Source organism: Myotis nattereri (genome assembly GCF_964212035.1).
Source record: "Myotis nattereri genome assembly, chromosome: 20".
Classification (NCBI taxonomy): domain Eukaryota; kingdom Metazoa; phylum Chordata; class Mammalia; order Chiroptera; family Vespertilionidae; genus Myotis; species Myotis nattereri.
Window position 1 is genome coordinate 9,639,604 of NC_138096.1, and position 21,316 is coordinate 9,660,919.

General features: G+C 43.5%; 1 protein-coding gene across 1 annotated transcript in view; it reads left to right on the forward strand.

Annotated features, from left to right (window-relative positions):
- USH2A (usherin) overlaps positions 1-21,316 on the forward strand; it is a gene marked incomplete at both ends in the record, with an annotated part of 391,806 nt that overhangs the window by 109,172 nt on the left and 261,318 nt on the right. Inside the window, one exon of the mRNA XM_081114388.1 lies at positions 3,515-3,745. Within this exon, the coding sequence (XP_080970514.1) occupies positions 3,515-3,745 (231 nt within the window). The remainder of the gene's footprint in view (positions 1-3,514; positions 3,746-21,316) is intronic.

Genomic DNA, 21,316 nt, shown 5'->3' on the forward strand with positions numbered 1-21,316 from the left:
ATATTTATAGGCTGGACTGGGGTCAAGGAACATGGGGCTCAGAGCTGAAGGGGATCCATATGTCCACACCCCTCCTGGCTTACTGCTTGGGAGGCAGGGCTTGGAAATGTCCAGTCATGGACCTTTGCAACGAAGAGATCCTAGACATAATCAGGCCCAATGTACTCCTCAGGAAATGGGATATGGAAGAACAGACACAAAATAATGTATTTGCCACTGTTCCGTACGGAGGGACTTAGAGAGCCAGGCTACAACCTTAAGTTTCTCCTTTTCCAGTTAAGTTTCACTACATATACTCTCTCTTGGAGACTCCTGAACAAAGAAGGCAGCAGGACAATAGTTTTTTTTTCCTTTTTTCCTAGTCAGAGAAAAGTCAACAAGGCAGCACTGAGTAATCTCTCAGAGTCTGGGGTGGGGGTCTGCTCTTGTGGTCACTGATTGGATAGCAGTGGAAGCAGGCCAGTTGCCAACTGTGTCTCAGAGAAAAAGTCACAATCCTTTTCTATTGTCATGGTGCCTGAGGATGTCTTGTTCTAGCCTGCTCCCCACACACTCCTGGGACGTGGGAGGGCTGTTCATTCCCAGAGCCCTCTCTTCATATGCAAAGTTGATGATGTTTTGAGATGTTGACACGGTCCTGCAGTCTTCATAGACAACAAACTCTCCCTTAAAGACAAATAAGGAGATTTGATTTTAAAGACCTGCCACCGGCAAGAGCTTCTGCTCGTTCAGCCTTCAGTTCTTATCCGAAGATGTTCAGACTCCACACTACATAAATTTTGCAAGTGTAAATTTATGCATAATGATATGCTATTAATCAGATTATAAAGCAATAAATGCCGCATAGAGAAGAATGTATATTATCAAGCATTTTATAAAAGACCAGCTATAAACAGAAGAGACAGACTAGAAATCAGATTACAGAGCTATTGCAAAGAATGTAAGAACATTGTAATTTTATTCCACGTGAAAACAGACTTTGTATGTTGTTATTCTTTGAAATGATGGATATCGAAGTTCCATTTTATAGTTACATTTATAAGATTTTTTCTAAGTAAATACTGGGAGATTTTGAATGTGGATGAGATATGTTCTTTGATCTTTTATCACATGCAATTTAAAAGATGTGTTGTTGGCTACTAATAACAGTGCCTTGCAATGATATAGAATTTTGTTTTGCAAAACTGAAAGCAATTATGTATGTATGTATATAAGATTTTGTTTTTACTAATTTTATATTTTTAGAGAGAGGAAGGGATTGAGAGCGAGAGCGAGAGAGAGAGATCCATGTGAGAGGGCAACATTGATTGGCTGCCTCCTGCATGCTCCCTAACAACATGTAACCCCAGGTACCCAACCAACTGAGCCACACCAGCCAGGGGCACATTTTATGTTTTTGATATCATGTTTTACATTGACTTGTGTTGTTTGTCTCCTAACTACTTACTGCAGTTTGAGCTGATTTTGATCCTCTTTTTCTTTTAACCTTCATAGTAGCTTTTGAAATGTCTGATATGCTGCATCTATTGTATATTTGGAAAGAAATGCCTTTAACATTTCTTGTCAAACTGGTTTAGTGTTGATGAAGTCCTTTGCTTTTTGTTTGTCCAGGAAACTCTCTCTCCGTCACTTCTGAATGATAACTTCGCTGGGTAAACTATTTTAGGTTGTAAGGTCCCTTTTTTCAGCACTTTCTGGATGTCCTGCCCCTCCAGCCTGTAAAGTTGCTGCTGAAGAATCAGATGACAGTCTTATAGGGTTTCCTTTGTATGTAATTTTTTTTTCTGTTGCTTCCTTCGAGATGGTCTGTCTTCAGCTTTTGCCGTTTTCATTACAATATGTCTTGTGTGTGTTTCTTTGGGTTCATCTAGTTTGGAACTAGATCTGTTTCCTTTCCCAGGTGAGGAAACTTATCAGCCATTATTTCTTTAAATACAGTTTCCATTCCTTTCTCTTTTCCTTCTCCTTTTGGGAATCTCTATAATGCCAGTGTTTGAGCATTTGATGCTATCCTAGAGGTCCCACAAAGTATCTTTGTGGGTATTTTTTTCTTTCTGCTGCTCTGATTGGCCAGTTACCACTAGTCTCTCCCTGACATCTCTGATCTGGTTTTCTGTGTTAGCTAGTCTGCTGGTAATTGCCTCTAGTGTGTGTGTGTGTGTGTGTGTGTGTGTGTGTGTGTGTGTGTGTGTGTGTGATTTCAGTTGTATTCTTCAGGTCTGCTTAGTTCTTTTTACACTGTTCTTTGTTGACCTTCTCCCTAAGTTCCTCTCAGGTTGGATGAGCACCCTTATGACCGTTTCTTTGAACTCTTTATTAAGCAAGTGACTTACACCCATTCCTTAGGGTTTCCTTTTTTCTGGGGCCTTTTCTTGTTCCTTCATTTGGGAGATAGTTTTCCTGTGTTTTCGTTTTGTTTGACTTTCTGTGTCTGCTTATATAAATTAGACAAGAGAGCTGTCTCTTCCAGCCTCGGGAAAGTAGCCCATGCAGAAGCTGGCCCGCTGTAGCCTGTGTGCCAGGTGGGATTGGAGGCTGGTGGGAGGGAGGAGATGGTGGCTCCAGCTGGAGCAGCGCTGGGTGGAGGGGCCAGGTGCCTGTAGGTGTGAGAGTGGATCCTGATGGCTGCCTCTGATTGGTGGATGGGCTTCAGGAGACCTTGTAGGCAGCCAGGAGCATCTAGATAGAGGCCCCGCCCACCCTCTGGAGGTGGACCTTAAGGAGGCTCTCTGAGCTCTGACCTTGGTAATTCCGCAGCTCTTGGAGTGTTCTCTGGGCTGCCCAGCCTTCCCTATGCGTCTCTCTCTTGCTTGTACCAAAGGTGGTCTCTTGTAGAAGGGACCTCTGTGTGCAAGTTCCAGGTGCTGGATAGTTTTGGGAAACTGCTTGGGGCTGGGTAGGTGCCCACAGTGCCTGGGGCACCAGCCTGCAAGAAGGGGAAGCTGGAGGCCCGGAGGCCAGGTGTGGGTGCCCAGCCCTGTGATTCCTGCTCCCCACTGCCTTTGTTCAGAGTCAGAAGGCTCCAGGCAACGTGGCTGTAAGGAACAGGCTGCATGGCCTTGCAGGTAGGTTAGAGCCCCCCAATGGACCCCCAGTGGGCCACCAAGGTTGGGGGGGACCTAGACAGCCATGCCCCTCTGCTCATCTGCCCCAGTTCTTCTGGTGTCTCAGCGTCCGCATTTCCTCTCGTTTATGTCAGAAGCAGTCCATTCAACACTCGGTGTCTCTCAGGGGTAATTGCTGCTTTTACACAGGTGTCTCTCATTCTGCTCACGGGAGGGCAGCGCCCTCCTGGCCACCGCCATCTTCTCTTAGTCACTCAAACTCTTTAGTCACATTGTGGATTAAGTCTGTCTTGTGGTTTTGGTTCCTGGAACCACACACATCCTTGAGAGCCTAACGAATTTGATTTCGAGTGTGATGCCCACGGTTGCACGGGTCCATATGTGTGAGGATCTGTGTCTGGAGACGGGAGCCAAGTTCTCGAAAGTAACACGTGTTTTCTAACGTTTAGCGCCAGCCCAGCTGAGGCCGCCTCTGGTCGAAGGGGTCAGCGGCACAGCCATCCTCGCTCACTGGCTCCCGCCCGCAGAACTGAACGGCCCCTCTCCCGTCTATCAGCTGGAAAGGAGGGAGACGTCCCTCCCAGCCCCGGGGGCCAGGGCGGAGAAAGGAGTTCGCTTCCCCGGACACGGATATTATACATTTCCCAGCTCCACTCACCCCGTCAACACAGACTTCACCGGTGAGTGTGTCTGACACCCCTTTATTGAAGAGGCACGCAGACCCAAAAGCTTTTCTGTTATTTTGATATCCCTTTACAATGAATTTGTACGATGCCTATTTATAGAAACACCAGGTCAGCCCTTGATAACTTCGGCTTGATTGTGTCCACATGTCTCTTTCTTTTTGGGATTCTGGAGAAAGGTGGGAAAGTGGAAGAAAGGAAAGAAAAAATTAGATTGGGAAAAGCTGTCTTCGTGGGTCAAAGTATGTGATGAATGTGGCTGTTGGACAAAGTTTCTAGAACTTTTTTTCCAGAACATTCGTCACTGGCTCTGGGAAGAGTTCTGTGGGCAAATGAGTGGGGAATGCCCTCCCTCTTGGAAGTTCCTGGGCACATCAGGTTATGAAAGCTCTAAAAGGAATGTAAGAAAGCTCTTTAACTTTGTTCGGGTGTATATTCCTAACACTTCCACGATGTAACTTCTTTAGAAAGTATAACCACTGTTAATACGCTAGGTGATATGGAAAGCATTACAGGAAATAGTATTCCAGGGAAAACATACCTTCTGTGGGCCTGCGACAGAGTAAGGCACCTGCTGCTGGCACAGAATGTAAAGGCGCCGAAGCACCTCAGTGGTGAATATAAACGCATTTTAATATGATGCTGTGCTGGTGGTTTTGAAATGAGAGTCAGTGCGGAGACATCTCCAACACAATACCAAGCGTTCAAGTAGCGACAGCACCCAACCCTGCCCATGTGCTTCACCCAGCTCCTGGTCTTACTGGAATATTCTGGAAGTTGTTACCTCTAGGATAGTACTTCAGAGCACCATTTCCCTATAGATGGTAGAAAACTGTAACTCTTTAGGCTTCCTACTTCATCTTCCCAATTTACAAAGTATAAAATATATGTGTGTGTGTGTGTGTGTTTCTGTAAACTCATAAGGCTTTTGTCATTTTGGAACAAATAGCTGGGTGGTGGTGGGGTGGAGGAGAGATGGAGAAAAAAAGAGAGAGAAAACTCATGGACACAGACAGCAGTGCGGTGATTGCCAGGGGGAGGGGAGGATGTGGAGGAGGGTACAGGGGAGATAGATGGTGATGGGGCGGTGAGCACACAGTGCAGTGTACAGATGGCGTGCTGTTGAGTTGTGCACCTGAAACCTGTATAATTTCATAACCGGTGTCACCCCAGCAAATGCAGTTAAACACACACACACACACACACACAAAATAAACGTTTCATAGGTTGGGGGCAGTGAAATGGAATTTGCGTTAGGAACAGTAGCTGGAGCATTACTGTTTTCTTCTCACCTAACATCCTAACATAGTAAACAGTGTGCTCTGAGTGAGGCTGGCTGTGGAGGCGCGAGTGTAATGAATCACGATTGCCCTCCAGCTGAGCTGTGTTGGGATTAATGAGCACTTACCTGGCCTGGTGCATGGGCACCGTCACCGAGAGCTAGGAAGTCAACCACTCACCCCCCGAAAATGCGACCCTTCTGCTTCGTATTTATAATAGTCAAAAGGAAGGAAAAGAATGTGTGGGTAAAAACGGAGACTTTTTCCCGAATGGAAACGGAAACTCCCTCCCTGGCCCCACATTCAGAGCAGCATCCGCTCCCCTCACCTGGGTGTGCTCTGTGAGGCCGTAGGCGTGGATGGCCGGCCGGCCGGCCAGCTGACAGATTTTGATGGGATCACCTACTGTTGCAGCAGGAAAGATGGAGTGGCCCGTCCGCAGTTAATACATTTAGTCGTCTGCACTGTCTCCGGAGCCGGCCTTCTCCTCCGAGGTGCACGGGCTCGGGCAGATGTGGTGTCTGGGAAGTCTTCCAAATGCTGCTTTAAAAAAGTTAGGCCTTGCGACGCAGGGTCCTTCTGTCTGTAACAACGCCTCCAGCTGCACAGAAATGTGTTTGGAGCACACGCCATTTGAAGGACAAGGCAGGGAGATCATAGTTTTGGCTTGCACTGCTCCCTGGAGCTTTGGTGATTCCTGGAGGAGGAATTCTTCTGCATTCGGGCATGTCTGGGGGCATCACTGGGCCCTTATAGTGGTAGCTTCGCCTTACTTTTAAAGTTCTCTTTAACTTTACATCAAGTTATTGGGTGTGTTGTTTTATATACATAAAAAATGGTTTGTTTTTTTCAGATACCGTTGACATTCAATATTATATTAGTTTCAGGTGTGCAGAATAGTGGTTATATAACTTACAAAGTAATCCCACTGATAAATCTAGTACCCACCTGACCACACATCTATTGCATGTGTTACCATATTACTGTAATTACAATATTGTTGACTATGTTTGCATCCCCGGGACTGTTTTGTAGCTGCCCATTTGTGCTTCTTAAAGCCCTTCACCTTGTTCACCCAGCCCCCTGACCCCTTGCCATCTGGCAAACCTCAGTTTGTATATCTGAGTTTGTTCATTTATTTTGTGTTTTGGGATGCCACATATAAGTGAAATCCTATGGTATTTGTCTTTCTCTATCTGACTTATTTCCCTTAGCATAATACCCTCTAGGTCCGTGGTCGGCAAACTGCGGCTTGCGAGCCACATGCAGCTCTTTGGCCCCTTGAGTGTGGCTCTTCCTAAGCCTTAGGAGTACCCTAATTAAGTTAATAACAATGTACCTACCTATATAGTTTAAGTTTAAAAAATTTGGCTCTCAAAAGAAATTTCAGTCATTGTACTGTTGATATTTGGCTCTGTTGACTAATGAGCTTGCCGACCACTGCTCTGGGTTCATCCATGTTGTCACAAATGGTAATATTCTTTATAATTGGGATAATAATACTACTTACTGTATTGATACCTATTAGGAAGGGAAGGATTACAGGAGATAGCCCACCTAATAAACTTTGCACAGTGTCTGCCACACAGATTAGTTAGCATTCATTAAATATTATCTGTTAACCTATTACTCCTTTAATGAATATTAAGTAAGTGCCAATGGTGGGACAGGAGCTTTTCTAAGTCTTCTGCAGTTTCAAAAATCAACATTCTATTACCTCATTTTCTATGACTTATACCAAATATGTTTGCCTAAATGTTATATCTGGGAAATGAATAATATGCAATATATTTATATTAAAATGTGCTATTTAATGTTGTTACTGAAATTGTTAAGTTGATCTACCTGGCACTGAGACACTGGACAAACTACACTTCTGTGGGTGTCATCATGCCCATGTAGTAAACTGAGGGTTGTACTAACCGACCAACACCTTTAACTTTTAAATTTTAAATCTGTGACTATAGAATATTTAGTTGCCTCAAAAATTCAAAATAGGGATTATTACCAAGGCATCTGTGAGTGTAGAAGCACAGAGTTTTAAAAGGATTGTTCAATTACATGATTCTTTTTTATAACATTGCTAGAGGCCCAGTGCACAAAATGTGTGCACAGCCTTGGCCCTGGCCCCTGCCTGTCTCTGCCAGGGCTCCCACCCCCTGCGGCTTTGTCAGGAAGGAAGGCTGTCTGGTCTAATTAGCATATTACCCTTTTATTATTATAGATGTTCTCAATTGAAGATTAACATAAGTTTACTCTATCTCTACTAATCTGAATAACTTGGTGATATTGGGAGAATTACTCAGTATCAATGGAAATTCCATTCATGGGTCATAGGTCCTAGCAGAGGGTGCAGAGCAGCAGCAAATCCAACAATAATGTTGTGATCCTCTAACTAGAAAACCAGGAATCACAGGGTGAGATATTCTCCTGGTTACATGGAGCTAACAGCACTTTCTTCACCCAAAACAGAAATAGCACACAGAGCCATCCCTCCTAGATGCAAAGGGAAGGGCAGATAGATCACTGCGTCTTCAGAAAAAGATGCTCGTTTTGTTCAGGAATTCAGAGTCAGCGCACTGGATTTACATAAAGACTTTAGTCCTGTCCGTGCAATGCTAGTCAGCCAGAGGAAAGGCGGTAAAACAGAAAACGAAAGGTACCTCTCAGATTGGCATTCCAAAGGCGACCCTCTCTGTCCTCCTCACTGTTTCTTTTTCCTATTAGTGGGAACAGGTCCACGATCATTTGGGGGAAAGTTTGATGATTGCAGCAGCTAGATGCCAATCACACCAGCCTTTTCAGCTGGGCCTTTCCTGGTGACCCTGCCCAGGAACCGGCGACTGCCTTTGGGGAGATCTTTGTAGCAAACCACTGGGGACCCAGCGTACCGTGCGCTTGGATGCAATTCCCTTTTATTTGTCCTCACGGGAAACGCGATGACTGATGCTGAATATCTTGCAGATGAGAACTCTGCACACTTTCTTCCTAATCATTGCTGCTCAAGGACACGCATGATTGTCACGCATGTTGTTCCCTTCGTATTTCATTTGTCTTCCCCAAAACGGCCGGAGGAAAATGCGGTAGGATCCAGAGGTGCAATTAATTACCGATCCAGGGAGAGAGACATGCAGCCAAAATCAATATGCCGTAGAAGCACATATTTTACATGTCCTTACTATTTCTGCATTATTGTTATTATTTTAATCGTTTTTAGTAAAGTGAGGTATGTGAGCACTTCATTAAAGGCAAGCTGATTATATGCAGGTGCGGTAAAGGTGCAAGCAGAGTGAACATCCTCAGATGAACTAATTAATAAAAGCATATTAGTTCTGACCTTCAACACCCTTGGTGTTCCAATATTTGTTTTCCTATGACTGAGAGCGAGTACTTTTGCCAGAAAGTGCTTTTTTTAAGAAAAAAAAAACAACCCTAAGTAAATAAAATGCCAAGTTTTTCCCTGGCAGATTTGAACCCCAGACTTTATTTAACCTTGGATACTAGATTTAGGCTATAATGATTAAAAAAACAACTATATGAACCTACTCTATGGCCTAACAGTGAGTTCCTGTAGCCACTCTCTCATCCAGCTGTGTGTCGTGGGTTTCTGTACCAACACTTCCTCTCTTTTCCACATTGTTTTTCAAACTAATCTTTCTTGTCATCCTCTTAACTTATCCTTTCCTTAGTTCTCCATGGAGATGCCTGGTCTAAGCTCTTTCCTGCTTACCTGTTTGAAAGGATTGGTAACTTGGGGTGATTGCTCACTGTGTTTAGCATCTGTTGACCTAAGAGGTCTAAGAAAGTATGTTTCCAGGAGCATTCTGCTAAGGGAAATAAGTCTGTCAGAGAAAGGCAAGTACCACATGATCTCACTCATATGTGGAATCTAATGAACCAAATAAACTGATCAACAAAATAGATCCAGAGACACAGAAGCATGGAACAGACTGTTGAATCTCAGAGGAAAGGTGGGGGAGGGTGGGAGACATTAACTGGGGAATTTATATGCATTACCCATGGACAAAGACAATAGTGTGGTGAAGGCCTGGGAGGGGTGGATGTGGAGTAGAGGGGGGTCAATGGGATATAAATGGGGGACATCTGTAATACTTTCAACAATAAGGATTAAATTAAAAAAAAAAAAACAGTTAAAAGCAACAACAACAAATGCAAGTATGTTTCAAGGTCTGTAATACTAGGAGCAAAAGACAGTTCTCTAATGGTCCTCAGTCACGGATGAAATTACTTCCGTGTTCCTTGTGGTCACCAGGGCTGTGTCAGGACTGTTTTCTGTCCCTCTATACCTCCCTGGGAACTGAGCGTTGCACATCTTTCATACGCGATCTCCTTACACTTGTTAAATTTTAGAGTTAATGAACACTTCAACACTTGTACCTATCCATATCATTAGGGCCTATTGCAATGGGCTTAGGATGACAGTCTTAATAAACATATATAATACAATAAAACGCGCTTTTAATCTTGAAAGTACTGTATAAACAACCGTGATCAATGCTGTGGATGGGTTAACAGTATCAAACTGATAGAATTCTACTTCAAGGGCAATGGAGGTATTGATGTTGGCATTCTGGTTCTGAAGGAAGGCAGTGATGGCAGTAGTGCATGGAGGCTCTGGGGTAGGACTCCCCACATTTAAAATCTGACTCCCCAACATGCTTGTGCAACTTTGCATGAGTCACCCACCTCTCTGCTCTGTAGATCAGTGTGATCATCCTTAGAATGGATTGTTGTAATGACTCAATGCAGGGATCACCATAAAAGAGTAGCATACCATATCTTTTTTTAAATATGTTTTTTATTGATTTTAGAGAGAGAGGAAGAGAGAGAGAAACATTAATCAGCTGCCTTCCGTATGCCCCCTACGGGGGATGGAGCCCGAAACCTGGGCATGTGCCCTGACCAGGAATTGTACTGTGACCTCTTGGTGGATGGCCAGGGCAGTACAAGCTATCTTTGTGGTCATTGTTATGTAGGCATTTATGGCTGACAGTTTTTAAATCAGGAGTTTGAATGATGTGCCTTTTCATCCATACATATATTTTATGTGGCTAAACCACATAAATCCTGGTGATACTCTTTTTCACCTCTAACCTCTTTCTTTTGCTCCATCTATGACGTTCTGGCCTTTGTTTTGTTAGTTGTCTACCTCCTTTCTCTAGAGTTCTGATGTTCTACATCTTTTTCTGCATTTCTAGTGGCCAGCTTTGCATTTGAACATGCACTTGTAAATCTAACTCTGCTTCTTCTTTTTCTCACTATCGGTCTTCTTAAAATAAGACTCAGTGTGTCCATTTTCTCACCTGTCAGTCACTCCTCACTCTGTTGTCACATGCATTTCTTCTCCCACTTCTTTACTGTACATGCTTTCTTCAGGATTACCAATAATGCTCTAAATAAGGGACTTTTCTTAATCCCCACCCTATGGGTCCCTCAAGAATATGGAAACTTGTGTCCTTTGAAAACTATAAAGAAAGCACTACGTACCACCAGGGTTCTCCTCCTGATTTCCACAAACTATTTCCTAAAAAGTTCGGTTCTGCTTGTGACATCCACCTTTAGATGGCTGGATTTTTCTCATCATCACCCCATTTGCCAGATGATGATTGGTATTTTAGAAAGGGTACTGAGCAAAATCCTATTGGTCAGTGTAAACCAATAATAGACCAACCTTCCTAAAGCCTGCAGTGAAGCCTCAACCTTTTTCAACTACCTGCCTGCCAGAATACTTAACTAGCCTATATAATACAGGGCTAATATGCAAATTGACCGAACGGCGGAATGACCAGTCTCTATGACATGCACTGACCACCAGGGGGCAGATGCTCAATGTGGGAGCTGCCCCCTGGTGGTCAGTGCACTCCCACAGGGGGAGCACTGCTTAGTCAGAAGCTGGGCTCACAGCTGGCAAGCACAAAGGTGGTGGTGGTAGCCTCTCCCACCTCTGTGGCAGTTGGACATCCCCCGAGGGCTCCCGGACTGTGAGAGGATGCAGGCCAGGCTGAGCGACACGCCCCCCCTCCCCCCACTGAGTACACAAATTTCATGCACTGGGCCTCTAGTTTTTCAGAAAGAGTAATCCTAGTGGTGGTTTTACAGGGTCACATCTCTCTGAACTTACTGAATTGTGTGTACCTTTTACATGGATGCAGTTTATTGCATGTAAATTATAACTCACTATAATGGATAAAAGAAACAGTTCTCCCGTGATTCTTGCATTTCAGTATAAGACCCTTTGATCTACCTTGTAGTGGAAAAATTGCATTTACCTTAAAGAAAAAACAATCCATTTTTATATTATTTAATTTACTGGTCCTGTACTTTTTTATATACTTTAGGTTAGACTCAACACTCCAAATTTCACCTGCAACAAATTGGTATCCACTATATGTTATAAAGCATAGGAAAAATTCCTCAACTATCCTGGTAATAAGAATCTGTATAATTAAAAAACACACACATTGTTTTTCTCTACAGAATAGGGCTTTTTCAATCTCATTCACATTTAGGACATAATTTTTTATGTACACAAAGGGATGGCCTTTGTCTATTTCTTAGATATTTTATCATAAGGAAGAATTTAATCAGTGAAAATATGAAACACGTTTGCATACACAATGGACCAGTTCTTGCTTGGATGCAAAGACCTCTGTGATGTATTTTTCCTAGCTCATATAATTGGTGTTAATATGCTATGTTATTAAGTTTAACTGAGAAAAATAGTTTGCTGAAAACTGATTTCTTCGGCACACTTATAAATTCAGTAGTCAGAAAAAAAAGAGAGGAAACATAATTAAGGATTGCAAAATCAATTTGACACTCACTTAAAATGTGTTGAGTGGAGGCAGCAAACAGCAGCCTACATCTGATGCTGTTCTCTCCCTGTTTATTTCATAAAACTGTACCAATTAGAACTTTAATTTACAGAGCTGTTAATGCCTCATTAAAAACTTTCAGCGAGTATCCTATTTGGAGGTGTGTTTTTTCCTTGTAGCTAATATGCCACATTATCCCTGTGTCATGGGCATGGGTAAGAATTCAATCTGAGCTGCGTGTATGAAATAAAAGCTTTTTAAACATCCCAACCCAGTGGGGGGACTCTGCCACTCACTCTCTGTTAGTTGTTTTCCAAAGCGATTAATTTCTCCATGTACTTTGTTGTTGTTATCGGTTTCTGTTGTGTGCTTGACAAGTTAGGATGAAGAGGATGTAGTTGGAATCCTATAGACTTGATTCCTGCCTTGCACTGGCCCTCTGAGAGTGGAATTCATGACTGTTTGACTGATTTTAATCATTATAACATACTGCTATTTTTCTGCTTCATAGTATATTATAGCCAAAACCAAGCAAAAAGCAATAGTAAAAAATCCTCAAATACTGGGTTAGGACTTAATCTCTCTATATAAAAACCTAAGCAACCATTGGACTGTTCGACCAGTAGCTATGGCACTCACTGACCACCAGGGGGCAAACGCTCAACTCACAGGCATGGAAACATGGAACAGGCTGATGAATCTCAGAGGGAAGTGGGGAGGGGGAGTCCCTCGGCGTGGCCTGCAGGGATCGGGGCAAAACCGGCAGTCCAGCAACTCCCAGGGGGTCCCGGATTGCGAGAGGATGCAGGCCAGGCTGAGGGACCCCACCCAAAGTCTGAGGTGCAGGCATAGATTTGGTGGTGGTGTCAAACATTCTTTAAGCTCTTGGTCTACCACGGGACTACCCCATCTGGCCACATTGCCCCTGCCTCCCCCAAGAAGGGACACATAGCCACCTCCTGGGTACCATGGGCCTTGCTCTGCTGATCACTGTCAGTTAAGACAAGTGTGAATGCCTGATCAGAGCAAAACTGATCAGTTCTCAGTGGAGGGATCAATGATACTCTCTCATCATTGATGTTTCTATCTCTCCCTTTCCCTTCCTCTCCAAAATCAATAAAAATACATTTTTTAAAAAGTTAACAGTGGGATGCTGTTGAGAAAAAAAATAAAAGGAAGAAGCAAGGTAATGCTACCCTTTGTTGTGTTAGCAGAATTGTCAAGGATAAAATAAATAAGGAGATGATTGGACTCCACTTGGCAATCCTTAGCCCTTGACAGGAGTTGCATGTTCCATTTGGGATGGCGTGTTTTACAAAAAACATCGACAAACTTGCCAGAGGTTTCAAATGAGAGCAACAAAAAATGATGAAAGGCTTTGGAAATGGGGCCTCTAAGAAAAGGCTGGGAGGCCGGAGGATGTTCAATCTTAAGGCGGGAAGACAGGAGGGACGCACGATAACTGTTTACAGATGCACGAGGCAGTGTTATGGAGAGGAGAGGGACCTATTTTTCTCATTAGTCAACAAAGACACTTCAAGAAATAATGGGTTTAAAACATGCCGGGGGGGGGGGGGGGGTGATCAGGTTAGATGTTAGATGGGGTTCAGTAAAATTTATTTAAAATCTTATGAGTCCAAGCATAAATAAGCTGTGGAGACTAAATCAAGTTAGGATTGACACAGAGGTGTTAAGAGTGGAAACAAATCAGATTTGAATGCAGGAGTTAATAATTAAAATAGCTTATCTTTGCATAAAATATTAGCATATTCAAAATACATTCACATGTGGTTTCTCTGGTCTTTCAACAACCTTAGGAAATAATGTGTATGTGTCTGGCCAGGGGTTAGGGGAGAGAGGGGAGGAGAGGAATCAGCTAGTTTCACAGCTGAGAAAGTGGAATATTGAGAGGCTATGTGGCTTGTCCCCCCACGAATAAGATAAAATGAGCAAGTGGTCCAGGACCCGACAAGCAGAACTAGAGGCCAGGCCTTCAGATCTTCTGACAATTTGTTTCCCATCACATTTTGCTACCTTTTTATTTATAACTAGAGGCCCGGTGCATGACATTCATGCACTGGGGTGCGGGGGAGAGGGTCCCTCATCCCTCTAGCAGTCCGGGAACCCTTGCTCCTTACCGCCTGCCTGCAGCAGAGGCAACCGCCTCTGCACTTGCCAGCTGTGAGCCGGCTTGTGGATGAGCAGCGCTCGCTCCCCCTGTGGGAGCGCACTGACCACCAGGGGACAGCTCCTGCGTTGAGCATCTGCCCCCTTGTGGTCAGTGCACATCATAGTGACCGGTCGTTCCACCATTCAGTCGATTTGCATATTAGGATTTTATTATATAGGATATGATTTTCATGGTGGGGAATTACCTTTGAATCACTTTGGGGATTTTGTTTGTGTCTTTTTTGGCCCTTAAGATGCCAAATATGTCCCTCAGTTTCCTGTTTTCATATTAATTAGCTAACTGGGCAATGCATGAGCTATAGACCAACTAGCAATTTTGTTTCTATAAAGGAAACAAGACGTATGATTGAATTTATGTCTGTTTTATGTGTATGTATTATTTCTCTTCTGCTATTTTCAATTGTGAAAAAGATTCAAAACTTTGTGACTAAGTTTGGACAAGTCATGGCCACACCAAATACAGTTTGTGGAGCTAAAGGAATAGGGTGAGGCTCAGCCTCCTTCCATTAGCTGGCAGTGGAGGTCTTTTCATGTCGCCTCTGCAAGGTTTCATTCTCCGCATCTCTAGGAGGAAAATCATGTCTTCTGGTTTCTTCCACACTTACAGTGAGGACCAAGGGAGACTGTTCACGTGGAAGTTCCTGGACCTGTTCCAAGAAACAAACTATAAGCTGTAACTCAGCCCTGGCTGGTTTGACTCAGTGGATAGAGCATCAGCCTATGGACTGAAGGGTCCTGGGTTCAATTCTGGTCATGGGCACATGCCCGGGTTGCAGGCTTGGTCTGCAGTGGGGGATGTTCAGGAAGCAGCCAGTCAACGATTCTCTCTTATCATTGATGTTTTTGTCTCTCTCTCTCCCTCTCCCTTCCTCTCTGAAATCAATAAAAATATAAAAACAAAACAAAACAAAAAACTATAAGCTGTAACTCAGCCTCTACGTGGCTGATGCCAGCGTGTTACCAAGGGAACGTCACTTGATTGGCTGCCACGAACCTGGTGGCACCTGAGAATCCTTGTGGACTTGCTGACCTGTGCACACAGGTTGCCTAGAGAGCTAATCCAGGCATCCTGCTGCATTGAAAGGCTCTTCCTATGTGTGCTGAGGTGGTGTGGGAATGGAGGAATTTTCAGGAAAATTTCAGCCTCTGTGGCCTCCTGGGGTGCTCAATAGGGTGGCATCTCCCCCTCCCCCACCACCCCGCAGAGCCCCGGGTACCCCCAGAAGCTTCCCTGCGGGAGACAGCAGCAGGGGTGCTGACTAGGGGGTGCAGAGGAGCTTAATGGACCCCTTGCATAATGTGGAAAGAGGCCCTCATTTTTGCTTTCTTCTGAGATTACCATGTGTATATTGCAGGTTCGCATCGTAAGACACTTAATTAGAGTTGCAAGAAGTTGCATAATACACTCCTTGCCTTCCGTTTTCTGCACACCAGACAGAATCCCTTTGCCAAATTATGAAGTTAGATGGGGAGTGAACACTGTAATTTGAGGAAATGGGATCTCTGCCCCCTTGCTCCCCCCTCCGCCCCGTTTCTTCTTTTAAAAGTTGGTCACAAAGTTTAAAATGCAAAGAAGTCAGTCTCCCAGGGGAGCAGTTCGGTTTCCTCTGTGGAGGAAAGACACATGTTGTCACTGATGAGCCCCTGTGGCAGCAGAGGGAGCCTGGAGTGATCCCCGAGCCGTGGGAGTCTCTCCAGCTCAGCGTCTGTGTCCCCGGCGCCTGGGCCGCCCAGCCCACCCAGGGCTGCCTGCGCCTCTTGCTGAGGCCTTTCCCCCAAGGCTTGCTCTTCTGTCTCATCACTTGGGGGCAGTTGCCTGCATCTCTTCAGCTAAAAGGTACCTGTCTTGTGCCCTGTCCCTTGAGGGCCGTGGTCTGGACAATAGACTAAGCTGACAGGTGTCACTTTGATAGATGTCAATGGCAGCAGCGGGTCTCTGGGCTTTGCTTGCTCTCGTCCATGACTGTGGTCGCTTCAATAACTTCAGAACTCAGGCCATGAGATGAATTTGAGGCTCTGGGGGAGAAAAGGATTTGGACCAGTAGGACTTATTAAGGCTGTGTTCATAGGTCCTCTTACATGTGAAAGTTTCATTTTTTAAAAACAAATAATGTTGATTAGAAAGAACGTACTAGGCACTGTGTTGAAGCATAAATATGCCAAACACTGTATAATCCATACCTTCAACAAGCCTAGAGCCCTGGCTGGTTTGACTCAGTGGATAGAGCATTGGCCTGAGGACTGAAGGGTCCTGGGTTCGATTCAGGTCAAGGGCATGTACCTCAGTTGCAGGCTTAATCCCTGACCCTGGGTGGAGAGAGGCAGCCAATAGATGTGTCTTTCTCACATCAGTGTTTCTCTGATTCTCCCTTTCCCTTCCACTATCTCTAAAAATCAATGGAAAAATACCCTTGGGTGAGAGTTAACAACATAAAACTCTAGAAAGTATAGTACTCTATATACTAGTAAATATTCTATATAAATCACTCAGCCTTAGAATATTTACTGAGCATCTACTGTGTGCCAGGCACCAGAGAGCAAACTAAACAAAATCCCTGGCTTGGTGGAGACTGAATTCTAAGGAGGTTCAGTGTGTGGTGGCGGGGAGGAATCCATGCTAGTTATTTGTTCATCAAAATCAAAACTCTGTGTTCCCAAATCCTATTATGAAATTATTCTTTAAATCTTGTATTAGAAAAGTCACATTATGATGTCTGCTAGGAATTACTGGTAGAATACTGTTTTGTTTTTTATACATTTAAAGCAGCCCTTACTTGAAGGCCTCATTTTGGATTTTGCATCAACTGAGTTTATTGCTTTCTAAGCGCGTGCGTGCATGCTGTGTGTGCGTGCATGCGTGTGTGTGTGTGTTTGTGATCCCAAAGTGGGAAGAGTCGAGAGATAGACAGGACTCCGCAGAGCTGTCCTAGGTAAGACATGAGATGAGAAGATCAAAGCTCATGCTAACGTGAACCCGGGAAAAGTACTGAACAGCGGGCTCATATTATAAAAAAAGGGGCTGATAGGTTTGGAACTCACTGAACGGAATCTATCTAGAAAGCACATTTGAGGAAGACTAAATAAGCATCTCCACTCTGGTCTGATCTAAGTCAGAATCTTGCTTTTGTAGGTTTTCCAGGTGATAAAACCCGGACTGTGATCAGTGGTCTTATGGAGCATGCTGAGCAGTCCACCTGTGAGTTAATAGCAGTACACAGGCCTAGAGTCCTAGGATGAGAAGGAAAGGCAATGAAATTTTCTTATTTTCCCCGCAGAGGAGGAAGATATTCAACACCTCGAGTCAGCTGTGACTCAAGGGTCCATTATGACTTCAGGATTTTTTAACAGCCGGTGCCTGGGGCATGGGATATGAATTTTGTTCCAAAGTGGTGACATGGGCCAATGTAAGCCCGTGGGAGCAATTTCAGGCAAGTGGAGAGTCTGGCTAAGCAAAAACTGGACAGGCCATGGAAGATGCAATTCCCACACTTGCTTCCTGACCTTGGCCAATGTTCCTCGGCAGTTGGTAATGAAAAGAAATATTGAAGCTGCGAAGATGAGGCAGGAATCCAGGGGATGAGACTACTCGGTGTTGGGAGGGCGCAGGTAGATGCGGGACAAAAATAGGACGGGTGTCTCCCACAAAGGTGGCTGTACTTTGCGTTAAGGTGAGCGTGGGACATGAAGCTGTAGCAAGAGGAAGCCCAAATATACATAGTGACGTTTATTTTAGTGAAGTTTAACCAGGAAAAATGCATGGGCTGTTTTGGTTTCCTGTGCATTTTATCCAGTTTGCCATTCCAGCCTTGAGTTGTCTTCCCGAAAGATTTCTGGTCTGATGGCCGCACTGACGCCAGGCGCATTCTTTGCATCACGGAAGGGAATGGGGCCCTGAGTCCAAAGCAGGGACAAAATCAGTGACATGACATCTACATGCTATTGCCAGAACAGAATCAAATAAAAACTAAAAGTCCTGCCGAAACCAGTTTGGCTCAGTGGATAGAGTGACGGCCTGTGGACTGAAAGGTCCCAGGTTCGATTCCGGTCAAGGGCATGTACCTGGGTTGCGGGCACATCCCCACTGGGGAATGTGCAGGAGGCAGCTGATCGATGTTTCTCTCTCATTGATGTTTCTGACTCTCTATCTCTCTCTCTTCCTCTCTGTAAAAAATCAATAAAATATATTTAAAACAAAACAAAACAAAACAAAAACTGAAAGTCCAGCAAGTGACCAGGTAGAAGTCAATAAAAAGGCCAATAAAAAGCAAAGATGAGTTAAAAGGAAGGGCTTCATAGACTGGAGAATGCCATGAAAAATAAAAGGCAGAGCAAGTGTTGTGGTAAGGTCTCCTCCCATGGCCTCAGGAGAGCGTGAGAGAATTACTTGAAGTGCATCGCCCACGGAATAGGGTTACATGGCGCAGGCTAGGTAACGGGTGGTTCTGTAGCCAAAGGTGGATAACACGTTTTAGTTTTATTCTTGCAAGCTTTAGAACATGCTGAGCCCACACCGTTCATTTTTCTTAATATTTTGCCTTTCTTCAACAAAGTGGTGCATTTTTTTAACGAAACAGTGTCGACGGGCTGACTTGAACAGCTCTCTCTTAAGAGGTCTACTATGCATCAGTCAGCATGGGACACGCCAGGAGACAAAGATTAGTCATATATCCTATCGGCTTTCAAAACATTTACAATCTATCTCGTAACAGCGTGAGATTAATTTCTACCTGTGGTTTGCACAAAACAATCTGATTCCGATACAGTCACATTTTCTCCTCTGTCTTCCAAAATCTCTTTTGGGGTTTTACCTAAATGAAACTAGAACAGAACTGAAAAGTTTTTATAAATGTTTTATTATGTTAAAGTATTCATCTTTTCCCATTTTAAATCCAAAATATGTTTTCTTTAATTCTTGTACACCAACCAACTGAGCAGTTTGTCCACATGTGAAAATAGATTGCTCTAGTCAACTGATTGCCACTTGATGTTATAAACACATGATTTCTTATCCCGAATATTCACAACTCTGGAAGTAAGACAATAAATAGGGCAAGAGTCCCACAATATTTAAATTGGAAATAGTAGCCTGATCCTCTCATATCTCCAAGTGGTCACAATTTCCTAGTTTGAAGAAACATTTCACAGGCCAACAAGGAGTTTTGTAAGAATTGGGTCAGCAGTTTCAAGTTGTGGGTCATGAGGTCTGTATGCGCTGTAATTCTCAAGTCTAGTTGCTTCTGGCTTCCAAAGGGGGTCATTCATTCCACACACAGGCTGGTCCCAGTGAAAATATGTTATATGATAATTTCTCTCTGACATGACTCTGCATTGAATAACACTTTGTTTTTTAAACTTTATGCCAAACACAAACACGCGCGCACACACACACACACGTTATATGGAATTTCAGGGTTTTATATTTTATTTCTTTAAAATAAGCATTTTTTTATCTATCCTTCTCCCTGGGACATTTTAATTAATATTGCTTCCTAAATTTGTCTCCCTAATATTTTTTTGAAGGCTGTGTGAAATGGAATATATTTTTGAAGTTTTCTGCACGTAAAATCATGCTCACATCTAACTATATGTGTAGTGTTCTTTCATTTTTTTTTATTGCAGGATAGGAAGATATGGGAGAGATTTTCAGAACTATTATGTTCTACGTACAGTACTTTGGTTTGGAAATTAATCTCACTCTAGTTTAGGCATTATAATTTGAGATTCAAAAAAAGTTTTTACAAAGCACAGAAAAGAGTTTTGCTATTAATTATGCTTTGTTCTCAGTATTTCTGAGTCAAAACAACTCTCTGCTAGTGTGTGTGGACAAGACAGCGCAATACAGAGCAGGTATCCCATAAGCAGCATGATAGATCAAATCATGATTCATTATAATATAAATATTGTAATCAATCATCATATTCAGTGTTCCACAAATCCACCATTCTGTGAAAGGGATTTAAAAAAAGGAATGAAGCTATCAGTAAGTTTACTACAAAAGGAAAGGAGATTTCCTGATTATCATCATTCAGAATTAGTCAGACCTATACATGGTAATCATTCACATTTTAAGCGATAATATGAAAATCAACATAAAGCCCTGAAAGGAACAGCTATTTATTTCTTTTCTCTAAAATGTGGAGGGGGGAATTTACAGACCTGTGTGCTAATTTAATTCCCCAAGTTCATGGCATCCTGGGTCTCTGGAGTGTTAAATAGGAATGGATGTTGCCCTGTCTTTCCATGCCTGAGCCCAGTGCATTCGCCCTCAGCTTCTGATTCCTCAGCTGGGGGAGTGGTTATAGCTCAACAGTCACAATGAAAGAACCATGTACCTCACACTCTGCTTTCCTGAGCCTTGAGGCACTTGTGCTCAATGCAGTTTCTCTATTTTGAGTCCTGGTACAAACCCCATTTCTGACAACTTCTGCTGATGTCCTTTTTGTGTGTGTAAGCCGCAGAGCTCAGCTAGCCCTATAAGTAGATGGCCTTTGACGCTCCCCAGTTGGGTATGAGTTGAGTGGGACACAGAGCTGATTCTCTTGACACACATTATTCACCCTATAGGGTATTGGTCCGTCCATAGAATAGAGGTCTGAATGCAAAACATACTTAAAATGTTGAAATAAATTGAGAGAACCATCGTGTTCAACCAAGTGAGCCTGCTTTTTTGTTGTTGTCATTTTTGTTGATGTTGTTGCATGGTGTCTTTGTTTATTTAATAGGAAAGTTACTATTCATTGTGGATTTCAAAGAACAGGTATTTTCTAAACTTCATTAACCTTGGAACTCATTTTTTTTCTCCCCTAGCCCTTCCTGTTGTGCTAATTTTAGCATTATACGTCACAGGGCTCCACAAATCAATATTTCAGGAATTTGGAAACAAAGATAGGTTTTTCTCTATTAAAATCGAGTTCTGAGCCCACTGGGAGAGAAAACACGTTAAGCTTTTATCAGTCTTTAACATTTTCACATGGACTAAACTTTCTGATCTTTCTGGATTCTAAGCAGTTGGGAGCAGGCTTTGTCTGTGGGGAGAAGAGAACATGTTCTACAGCGCCCAGTGTCCCCAGGGGATTTCCAAGCGGAGTCCCATCACTATGACACCAGGCTGGCCCTGGACAACAGGTGTGCAGTGTAGGGTTGGAGCGAGGTCACTGACACTCCTTACTTAGAGGGGCTTCTGTTTGCTTCAGTAGCTTCAACCAAAACAGAAGAAATTGACTAGGTGGGAGCTGCCATCAACCTTTTAGCTCTCAGAATAC